We start from the raw sequence: 12,178 nt of genomic DNA on the forward strand, positions 1-12,178 counted from the left end.
CAACATATATTACCATTGTCACTGTGCCTGGTTTTCCTCTTTACTACTTTAATGGATTAAAAAAAAAAACAAAACAATACTTTAAAAAAAGGTACTATCATGAGAGTCCTCCTTCATCTGCTACTTGTTTATTAAAAATAACCAAAAAGAGGTAGTTAAAAAACACACCGTACTGAGTGGCTTAAAGCCAAGTGACCCACGGCAGAGCAGTTCTAAGTTCAGACTGAGCCTGGGACTGGCAATGAAAGGAGAAAAATCTAATTCAGAACATACCTGGCAGCAGATGGAGTGAGCGCCTGCAGGCTCTTTTCCGCACTACCCCCTTGCTATAGACATCAACCCCGAAGAGCAAACACAGATTATCAGACAGGCAGAAAGTAACTGCCACTATCAACAAATCATAAAATGTCTGGGTTCATCAGATTACCAAAGCTGATGATCACCACTATTACAAGAGCATACAAAATCTTGGGAATCTGTGACTCTCAAGACAAAATCTATTTCCAGATGCTCTATAACACAGGTAGAAAACAAGAAAAGAACCCAGCAGTAATTTTAAGAGTTCTAACTTCCTGTATATAATTGCTTCTGTATCTAGTTGACGATGAGAGGCAAATGCTTGTAGGTTTTATTTCTCACCCAAATAGGTTACCAAATAATTTTTTTAGGTGTTATAAAATAATTACTGAGTCAAAGCAGGGATCATTATAGTATGAACAATTCTGTATTTCACATAGTGATAAATAATACTTTCACCCAGTACATACCAACCATAGCTCAAATTGGATTTAACAAATAGGATCATGGACCTGTTTTACATATACGTACAGACAATTTATATAATCATATAAACATCATTCTTTATACAATGCTTTCCAAATACCAGTATAACGTATATAAAGTAAAATGTCAGAGCACGTGCATGCAGACAATTCAGCCAGCATTAACTCACTATGGAGATCCAGCGCTCTATTTACTTAGCTGCTTAAAGTCCCAAGACCTTGTAATTAATGATAAATCATGTCAAAATAACATCATTCCAAAGAGGCTGGTGAATTTATAATTTATGAAAAGTAGGGCTGGAGAAATAATGTAGATTTGGTTTTTAAATCAAGTATGTAAATGTATCGAAAGGGTTGAAAAGAGGGGGTGGGAAGAATCTATTAGAAGGTCCTAGAAATGCACTTATGCTTGGCTTTAACTCGCTAAGACTCTGATTAATAAATATTCATATATTTTAATCCTACCCTTCATCTGGGTTAAACTTGTAAGCGGCAAATACGAGATAAATAAACAGATTCTGCCTGTCATGGTGACTAAGTATACAGTACTCCACTGTGCACTGAGTACTCCCTGGGTCTCTCTGAGGCCTAGGATTTACCCACAGAATAAGATACGGTCACAATGCCACGGATCAGGTGCTCGAGGGCTGTTATGGGCTGAACTGTGTCCCCTCAAAGTTCACATGTTAAAGTCCTAACCCCCTGTACCTCAGAAAGAGATGGTATTTGGATACAGGGTCTTTGAAGAAGTAATTAAGGTAAAATAAGTCCTTGGGGTGGGCCTTAATCCAATCTACCTGATTTCCTTACAGGAAGAGGAGATTAGGACACACACACAGATGGAAGAAGGACTGAGTAAATACACGAGGAGACGACTGCCATCGACAAGCCAACGAGAGACGCCTCAGAAGAAACCAAGCCTGCCAACACTTTGCTCTTGGACTTCTAGCCTCCAGAGCTGTGAGAAGATAAATTTCTGTCATCTAAGCCACCTAGTTTATAGCACTTTGTTACGTCAGCCCTGGAGAATGAATACAGCTGCTGACTGACAAGGATCGTCACATACTACTCTTCATCGGGTCAGACACAACCACTGTTCAGCCTTCTTCATATCGCTACAAAAGTTCTATAAAGCAAATACAGAAGTCAAACAAAATTTACAAACTAAAGACACTATAAATTCAAGACTGACACTATATTCTGAAATTAGTTCGCAAAGGAAGTCTACTGATAATAATCACTCATCCATCATAGTTAACATTTTAATCATCAAAAAGCAAAAATTAAAAAAAAAAACCTTCATGTCTTACTACTATGTTTAATTCACATTTGAACAGTTGGCAGCTCTTTAAATTCATTCTTTCCCCCTCTTCTTTCTCTTTCTTAATAAATTGTACAAATTGTGTCTGCCACTGAGTTTCTTTATGAAATGGTCTAGGAATTTTTTTTTCAAACAATGCAGTATAGTATTTTGAGAAAACGATTTCTGACAAAATGACCCAGTGTTCCCATGTCATAATCACTGCTGGCAAGAGTATATGCATTTCTCTTATTTGATGCATGAAGAAGTATTTGCATTTACTTGATTTTACTTCATCAATATGCATTGCCAGATATGTAAAAAATGACACGTATTTTGGTATTTTTTCTTTATCAAATCAGAAAGTGTCCAGAATTAAACTCAAGACTTTTTAGTACAATAAGCATAACTAAAAGACAGATGGTTATCAAAATGCTGAAAGGAAGTTAAAGCTAAAATTTTAAAAATAAATTTAGTCAGATTTCCATTTTGTCTATTTTTATGACTTCAAGAAAATGATTATTGACTTCCACATTACTTTATATCCAATGACAATTCTGCATAATCTCTTTTGTGAAATAACGAAAAATCCAAATAATAATTCAAATTAACTTGTTGGCTTTACTTATTTCAATATATTTCTTTGGTATTTCTAAAATTAACGTTAAAAACAAACCTCGGTGTTTCATCATTTGGTTTCATAGTTACTCTGCAAGGATTAGTTAGAATTTATATTTATTATTAAATCCATTGAAAAAAGGACTGCAGAATGTGGTACAATAAATAGAGATCACAATTTTCAAGCACAGCACAATTTGTAGCTGTGATACCACGTCCTTTAACTTGGCATGTGTACATTATTTAAAGCATTTTCAAAAAGCATCCCTCAATGCTAAAGGTCCTCCAAAACAAGTATAAATAAGAGTTGGAAATTACACAAAGCTTGAGGCCAGATTTTCTCCCTTACGTATTCAACTAAATGTGTTTACATCCAGGTTTGCTATTTGACCCGTTTTTCGGTGAGGAGCACTCTCCTCTAGATAATAAAAACTGATAGGACAGCTATTAACACTCGTAAAATGCCATTACAGGGGTCCCATAAATGTAAAACTGCCGGTCGAGTTTGGGGGATTTACACCTAGTGTTTGTCCCTTCACAGAGGCAAACATGCACAAAGCCATTGTAATAACCCCTCAAAATCAGATAATATTCTGACAGCTCAGTTTCACTGACAAAAGAGTCCTGGGCAGAAGCCAGGAGGCCCAGGTGCGCTGTGTCATGCCAGTATTTAATGTAGTCTAATATCAGATAGATGTGAGTGAGAGAAAATACTCTGAATAAAGTACAGATAATAGCATGGACAGCCACTCATTGCAAAATTACTTGTGCTCATCCTGCTGTGAGCTTTGTATTAAATTTTTCCGTCAAGTGGCAGGAATCACAGGGAGAAGTGCCTCAGAAAACCCTCCTTGTAACCTTGGATAAGGATCTATAATATGAGGCTTTCATATGATAATGGCAAATGATGCCCTTTTTGAAAAATTGCTGACTGGTAATGAAAGTCCTAATCAGATTGTGGTTGGAGAGGACCAGGAGGTGGGGGACAGTGTCTGTGACACCCTTCTTCCCCCACCCTGTTAGCAAATTTAGCAAACCTGACAAGATGGGTGAGTCTGAGAGAATTTATCTTACGTGAATTTCCAACAAAGCCCTTGGGGTTGTTTATAAAACGAGAAGGTGGCGGTTTAATAAATGCTGGGCCACCTGAGGCACTTTCATTAAAGGCTTTCTCTAGACAACATCACAATGTTTGCATTATTCTCCTGGGATCCCTTGAGAATACAAGCGCTACCTCTTCAGTGAGAGTAGATATTGTATGTGAAGGCTGAGGGAAGACGATTCGATTTGCCTTTTGGTGCACAAAATAACTGTAACATCACCATAGTTAGAATTAATATTCAGACAAGTTTATCGTCTTCTATTTGAATGCAAAATTCCAAAAGGAAACAAAAAGGACGCTCTGGAAGACTTCTCAGGGAATGCGATGAAGGTTACTTCTCTGTCATTACTCCAACTACAGTGATGTCTGTTTGCAACAACAAAATAACCTTTTAAAAATGGTAAACATATCTACTGTTCTTATCTTCTTAAATAACCCTCTTTTTAGAAGTACTGAAGATGCTTCGCAAGGTATGAAAGTCAATCATTATTATTAAGTAATAGGAGGCTTACTGTTAATGAATTTTTAATGTAATTTCTAACACCAGTGGACGCATTTTCTAGCCCTGGAAAGCCAGGGTAACTAGGCGAGATTCATAGATGTTTTCATGTGTTTCAATGGACCTACCATCTGTGTAGGCTTCTCTGCGCAGATGTCCTGGCTGGTGTTTCTGCTTCTTGGCTGGTCTGGCCTTCTGTATTACAGCAGCACTCATGTTGCTGTCTGTAGAAACAGGACTTGTGGGTCTAGGGCACTGGGACGCATGAAAATGTCGGCGGCCTGGGTAAAAAAAAAAAAAAAAAAAAAATCAGAGCCAAACTCTTCAATGAATTTTAATTATAACATTAAGTAAGAAAAAGAAAACATTAGAACTAGAAGCATCCCTAATTTCCTAAAAATAGCTTTAAATAAACTATTCTAGCAAATACTAGGATTTTTGTCATTCTGCCTGACCCAACCACTGGGAAAAAAAATACACTGAAAGTTTTTTCTAGCTCTTTTTTTTTTTTTTTAAACCCATAGTACTTTTATTCTGTTAAAGTTCTTGACACCACTTATTAAAGAAAAACAACCCAATTACTTTTTTAAAAAAGATTTTATTTTATTTATTTAACAGAGAGAGTGTGCGTGCACACACAAGCAGGGGGAGCAGCAGGCAGAGGGAGAAGCAGGCTCCCCGCTGAGCAGGGAGCCCAATGCGGGACTCCGCCCCAGGACCCTGAGATCATGACCCAATCCGAAGGCAGACGCTTAACCAACTGAGCCACCCAGGTGCCCAAACATCCCAATTACTTTTGCAACTAACTTCACTAAAGTGTTATTAGTAAACAAAAAATATTAATTAGATTTTTGCCCAGCATATTCAATGTATGTTGTTTTCTCAAGGGAATTGCCAGAGTCCTTAAGAAATTCATGTTCTAAGAATGAACAGTACTAAATATGTCCCTTATTTTAATTAAATATATATTTTATGCTGCTCATTGAAGGCAGACACCTAATATCAATACATTCTGAGGTACATCCTCAGGAGGCCTGAAATTAAAGCTAGCCCACGTATTTAGAGCTGTCCAAAATTACTTATACCCCTTTTCTTTCACTAGATGTTTACTTGCTGATTTTGGATAAAGCGATCTCTCCAGAAACTTCTACATTTTTTGGTGGTAGCAGAGGCGGTTTTGGTTTTCTCGTTTTCTCGTTTTTCTCAACAGTATTTGCAAGTACCAGTAATAACTGAATGTGCTAATTAGACACAGTATATCTCAGAGCTCCCCAGTTTTCGGGCTGTCTTACACAGATGTTGTATCGCAATGGCACAACATATTTAATCCATAAAGGCAAGGGAAATCTTGACCCTATACCTGACTTTCATTACTCTGGTTTCTAGAAATTCCAGACACACAAAGCTGAAACTTTTTGTTGTCCCGTAAGAAGCTTCAAACATATCTACACAACATGTCTTTGGCTAGAGACAGGAGAAGCCACATGTAGTGGAATCAACATATTTGAAAATGCTAATTGACACATATTAAATAATATTCATTAAGGCGGCCAAGTGAGAAGCAATTGGATTGGGTTATTCATTCGTATTAACTTCAAGTCATACAATCAGCACCACCGTTTCTTGAGGAGAACATTTTAATAGGCAGAGGCCAGTGCATGTTTAGTTCATGATAATTATGAGTCAAATGAAAATCAGAGGTGCCACTAAATTACAATACAATCAAATAGTAAACCAAACTCTCCTTAGCTATGATGGAGACTGTTACAATTAAAGTTACATATCCATGAAAGGAGAGAATTAGGGCTGAGACTGAGCACGGTATCCATTCTACTGTGTAAAGCCATCTACTGTTCACGGACCCTGAGGCACCGGGTCGTTTACAGATGAAATTTCAATGTTATTTCTATGTTTTGTTGGTTTAATGAACTGCAGCGCACCTTTACTGAAATTAGAAAGCAGTGGTTTAATATGCTTAATTTCACTTTCTTATTTTTTTAACAGAAAATTAAAAAATAAAGAGAAATAAAAGCTATGTACACAGTTAGATGTTATTTATTAAGAAAGGTAGTTTGGATAGTTATTTTATTACATTCAGTAGCGACTGAGGGGAAAAAAAGGAATTTGGTTGAATTTCATAAAATATCGGGGTGGCCGAAATAAATATATGTTTTACAATAAAAGGTCGAGGGGGTACTAGACTTCTTTTTTCCTATAACATGCTCTTGATAAATAACATATAGAAATAGCTTTATTTTCTCTGAATACATTCTACAAATGATAAAAAATAATGACCAATCCAGTATCTGAAGAGAACAGGGAAAAGTACCAATACGGTAGTTACTAAACTAAGAAAAGCAAAACAACAAAAACAAGATAGCAATTACTGCTGTGTTGTGATAGTCTTTTATTTCTCAGAAATGTATCTTTTGCTGGCCACATTATTTTACTCTACTATTTGTATTTTTCATATATACAATGTGTATATGAATGTATACTATGTATATATCCCATCCTGCGGGAATAAATGTCATGTGATAAATGTATGACTTAAATTTAAATTCTTTCCTTTTTCATACTCTTTACTCTCTAAAAACAAGGTTGGGAATAGGTGATAAATAAAAATGGGTCCAAACATGAGAAGAGATAAATGATCATTAATAAACAGGGTACTGGCAATGATAAGGGAAAACAGAAAAATATATAAACATTTGGATTAACTTGCTCTCCAAATTACTAGATTAAAAATGTTTACTTTAAACACAAAATGTCTATGCTTGAAAATGTATGCATATCACAGACATCTATCTTCCAAATTAAATTAATATTCTCATGGAGAAGGCATGAAGAGAATGGGGGTTAAGGTGAAATAGTCCATTTTCCAATGGTTGAGTGTCCCCTCCCCCCAGATATTTATTTATTTCTCCTAGAGAATTTCTAATTAAATAGAATAAGAGAACTATCACAGTGAATTTTACTTTGATGACTTTCTACACCTCAAAAAAATCACGTAACGCAAACCTCACCTGACTGTAGGCATACCTAAAGAAACTGTACATATATCTGTTATGACTTTTGTAAAAACAAGGACCTCCCAGGAGGCTTCACTCACATTATGTAGGATTTATTATATTAAAAAAAAAAAACTAGAAGATTTAAAAAGCCTTGTCCAGAAAAAGGGAATAACCAAGCTATGTCATATGCTTGGATCTTGGTTTCCTCAGGCAGCAAATAAAAGACAGTAATAATAGCTGCATTTCACATTGGACACGAGGTCCCAGGTGATAATCATCAACTGACACGCAGGCATCGAGTCTTCTTTTCCAGCTTGGTGACAAGGCACAACTTACCAGAAGCATCCTGCATTTGACGGCGTGCCACCTTCAGACCAGCATACTCCGCGGCTGCTGCGACTGCCTGGGCAAAATCGGCGTCGGTGAAGAAGGAGCCATCAGAAGAACTCACGCTGGAGCGTCCACTGGAAATGTTGTCCTCCTCTGAGGCTGAGCCCCAGCCATTGATCATGGACCCAGTGACAGAGCTCTCCAGGTCCCCCACACTGGAGGCGGGGGTCTGCTCAAGGCCACGTAGCAAAAGCCGTCTGGTCTGCATCTTGGCAACTTCCATGTCTGCTTCATCTTCTTCCTCTTCTGGTGCATCCGTATCCATGTCTGAGACAAGAGGTCCTGAAATGTAGCCATAGGTGTGTGGTGGGGAAATCGGTCTTGGTGGTGGAGGGGGGCTCACCGGCTGCCGTCTGCAGGAAGACGGATAAACAGGTTTGGCTCAGCTCATCATTAGGACCCACACAGAATACATTAACCAAGAAACTCACAAGTACACTGATTTGATCATTGCTTCTGTGGGGCTAATTTAACCAAGTGAAGCTTCCTTTTGATTCAAGTTTGACAGAAATATACTCAGTTGCCTGTAAGTCTCCTTAGGTTTCATCATTTGGATTATATTCGGCTAAGAAAGGAGAAGTAACATACTTTGGAAACATATGCCTATGTACTTGTCTTAAAGCTTATTAAATATTAATGATAGATTATTATTGCCAAAGACAACAGACATCAGTTCTGGAACACATGCTCCATAAATGTTTCTTTCCCTTTATTTCATTTTCACACCTACCATTCCAAGCAAATGGACTCATGTGTGGTGACTATAGAGAGTAGAATTTCATAGGATGGAACAATTATATATTCAGCATATGATAAAATTTCCTTTAGATTTTATTTTATTAAGATAAAAGGCTATGGGAGCCAAGAGCATTTTTTTCTCTGAATTATTCACCAAAGGTTATTAGCTATTTTCAAACCTATCACTTTTACCATTATTCCACCTATCTGTTAAATAAAATGCTTAAAGGTATTTTTCCTCATATCTTGAAATTAATTAAGGACCAAGGCTGAGGACAATGTGAGTGGTATTCTACAATGTAAGTTCAAAGAGTTACTAATAACTACTTTCAGCCATCTCTTCACAGATCCAGAGGACAATATCAGCTAGGAGCAGTCCTTCTACTACCATCCAACACCATCACCCACAGTGAAGATAAGATGACTGAGAAGATAGTGTTTTGACCTCAGTGTAAAGAGACGTTGGTGGAAAGAAGTTATTCCCAACAGGGGAGAATGAGAAGAGATTAACTCCTAATTTAGGAAAGTGCCTGACGAAAAGGAAGAGATACAGTGATTTCTAGTTGAGGGACTGCTTAGTCAGTCAGTGACCTGCTCAACAGTCCCAATGCTCTCTAAGCAAGATGCTCTCTAAGCAAGATTAAAGAGATGATATAAGGGGAAGGCCATTTGGAAGACTGATAACATCAGCTCTTCAAATTCTGTGCCTTCGAGAAGTAAGGAGGATGGATACCACATAAGCATGCCAACCTGAGCACAAGCACCAGACGGTAGTGAGATCAGGTTCTAGACTCATCCAGCCCCTTCCATGGTTTAGGAGGCTAGGAAAGATACAGCATGAATGCCACTGACTGGTAATCCACCTGAAGATGTGGCTAAATTTTTCAAGGACTACAAAAGCCTAGAGACGCTGCCCAGAATTGAGTCCTTCATCAGTGAGTAAGTCGGTTCCAGCCCATCTCCCTCACCATCCTTATCAGACTCACAGAGCAAGATGAGATAGAATAGTCATGGGGGCTAACCAAGGAGAAGACTGGACCCTCATCTAGTTTGCCATGCCTTAGCACTTAGGACAAGAGGGAGGAGGACAAAGTGGTTAAAGCAGAGAATGCCCTCTTACTCCATGCCATCATAGCCACAGACAGGTACAATCTGCAAAGGGTATCTCCAAGTGCATGATTATAGTTTTACAATGAGCAGAATTGCATTTTAAGAACAAATCAAACAATTAAAGGAAAAAAAAGATTCAAACCAAAAAACAGACTCTTAACTACAGAGAACAAATGGATGGTTATCAGCAGGGAGGTGGGGGAGGATGGGTGTTGGGGATTCAGGAGGGCACTTGTTGTGACGAGCACTGGAAGTATTGTATGGAAGTGTCAAGTCACTATATTGTACACCTGAAACTAATATAACATGGTATGTTAACTATATTGGAATTAGAATAAAAAATTAATAGAACTGAGCCTCAAATTAAAAGCATACAAACAAAACCATGGAGGATCTGGTCAAAATCTAACACAGGGACTTACTACAGAGAAGAATAGGGAAGTTTAATACAGCAATATAGCTTTGAGGGTGAGATGCCAGTGGCTCAAAGATGGAAGTTTTGTGCTGTTTAATTCAACGAATTGAGACACGTCAATAAACACATTTTGTTAACACAAATGGATAGCATTAAAAATAAATGATTATTAAAATACTACATTTAACTAATTTATTGAGCATCTATTTTGTAACTAAGTATATTTTACAATATGAACTCGTTTGATTCTTTTAACAGCTTTCCAAGGTACTGCTTTTATTATCATTCTATAGATGAAGATACTAAAATTCAGAGAAATTAAGGACCTTGCCAAAGTTCCCACAATTAGTAGGTATCAGATGTAGACTTTAATCTCACATTTCATTTCCCAGGTCACGACCTTTCTTCTAGGAATGGTGTTATTATGCACACATATATACACATACACACATATATTATACATATGCATATATGTACTGGAATAATTTATACATATATGTACATATGTATATACACATGGACAGTTCTTTAATATAATGTACTATTTTTATTTCTGGGTGTTTTCTAATGCATCTGTGTGTGGCAATAGAAGAAACATGAAGAATATGCCAAAGCTGAAGTTATTTAAGAGATTAAAATGGATAATTGTCTCAATATGGAGTGTGTTATACACATAGGAGGAAAACCTTTGTTTAATTTGGGTTGCAATAAAATACCGTACTTAGAAGTCAATTTACAGTCTTTGTCAGCGTGCACATCCAAAATACCACAAGAAGTTTCTTTTTTTAAAGACATGCAAGACTTTCTAGCACAAAGGGGACTATTCTGACCATCAATAAAGGATGCAGAACAGCCAACTTCTCTATGAAAGGAAGCCAGCGTTGTTGTATTTGGATAATTCCCATTCTGTAGAGCAAAAACATCTTCATGTTTTTGAAGGGCTGACTTTTAACTACTATCACCCTGTGCAAATGCTGGGGAAAGAGGGAAAAATTTATTCAAACCATCTGTAAATAAGGCAAGCCCAGGGAATGTGTGATAAACACGTACAGTTTGAAATATGTAATATATTCTATTTGAAAACAAAAAGCTATTTCAAGATGCTGCACTCAAGTGGGACTTGCCACAAATGAACCTCAGCCCTCTAGATTTTTCTCCCTGAGGGGTTTCAACATCTTCTGAAATAATGTACAAGGATACGACTACAAATCACAACACTGCAGGCTCCAGCAAAAATGATGTCTTCATAAACATGTTCAAGAGAAGACAGGAACAATGCCATTAATTTATGAAAGCAGATATTTATATAGTTCACCACATACCATTTACCAGACAAAAGACAAAGGGGGAAAATGTATACCTTGGAGATTTTTTTCTGATACTGGTATAGCTTCAATACTTTGTACTGTTAACCATTACCTGGTTTGTAAATAGACAAGATATTTAATTTTCCTTTGCCTTTTTATAGTCTTTTCTTTCCAAATGGACCATATTCAGTTTGTCTATATTAATAAGACATCAGTTAATTTCCTATCCCATAAATGAAATCTACTTTTATTTTTCAAGAAATTTTTGCTAAATATTAACTATGGGAAACTCAATAGCACCAGACACTTTTTGAAACAATATATGCAAATAAGTTTAACATATTATTTTCATAGTTATTGTTTGAAAAGAGAGAAGAAAAATTCCTATTATGTTGGTCACCTAGTTTATCTGGTTTAAGACAAAGAGAGAATATCTAGAAGCTCATTAGAATGCCAAAATTGCAATATCCATATTAAAGCAGTCTAAAATGTTTAATTAAATATTGCAGATATATAATGGTTTTAGTTCAGTAATTTCTTATTAATATAAACAACACTGTTTATTTATGCCTTTGATCAATAGACACAACAGTAAAAAAATGTATATAGTAAAAAAATGTATTCATTCTTTAAACATTTACACTGTCCCTATTATGGTGAGACTGCTAGGTTCTGAGACCAAAGGAATCACAAGCAAAAAGAGCTTGGGGAATACTTTATACTTTAAGTCATAAAAGGATTTGATTTTAACGCGCACATACTTAATAAAGCTCACTATATATCAGGACACAGCAGAGTATATTTTGCAAAAATGTCCACGACAATATCTCCCATCCCAACGCTCTCCTGGGATGAGAACTTGCCACTCTCCCATCAAGAGAGGGAGTTTAGTTCTATACTCAG

The 12,178-nt window shown here is 36.7% G+C and overlaps 1 protein-coding gene across 1 annotated transcript in view; it reads right to left on the reverse strand.

Moving 5' to 3' along the window:
• Nucleotides 1–12,178, reverse strand: part of ROBO1 (roundabout guidance receptor 1) — a 391,889-nt gene that overhangs the window by 11,641 nt on the left and 368,070 nt on the right. Inside the window, exons 25-26 of the mRNA XM_008701732.2 lie at nucleotides 7,652–8,058; nucleotides 4,430–4,582 (exon numbers count right to left, since the gene is read on the reverse strand). Coding sequence (XP_008699954.2) covers nucleotides 4,430–4,582; nucleotides 7,652–8,058 — 560 coding nt within the window. The remainder of the gene's footprint in view (nucleotides 1–4,429; nucleotides 4,583–7,651; nucleotides 8,059–12,178) is intronic.

Source organism: Ursus maritimus, unplaced genomic scaffold (genome assembly GCF_017311325.1).
Source record: "Ursus maritimus isolate PB19 unplaced genomic scaffold, ASM1731132v1 scaffold_4, whole genome shotgun sequence".
NCBI classification, from domain to species: Eukaryota; Metazoa; Chordata; class Mammalia; order Carnivora; family Ursidae; genus Ursus; species Ursus maritimus.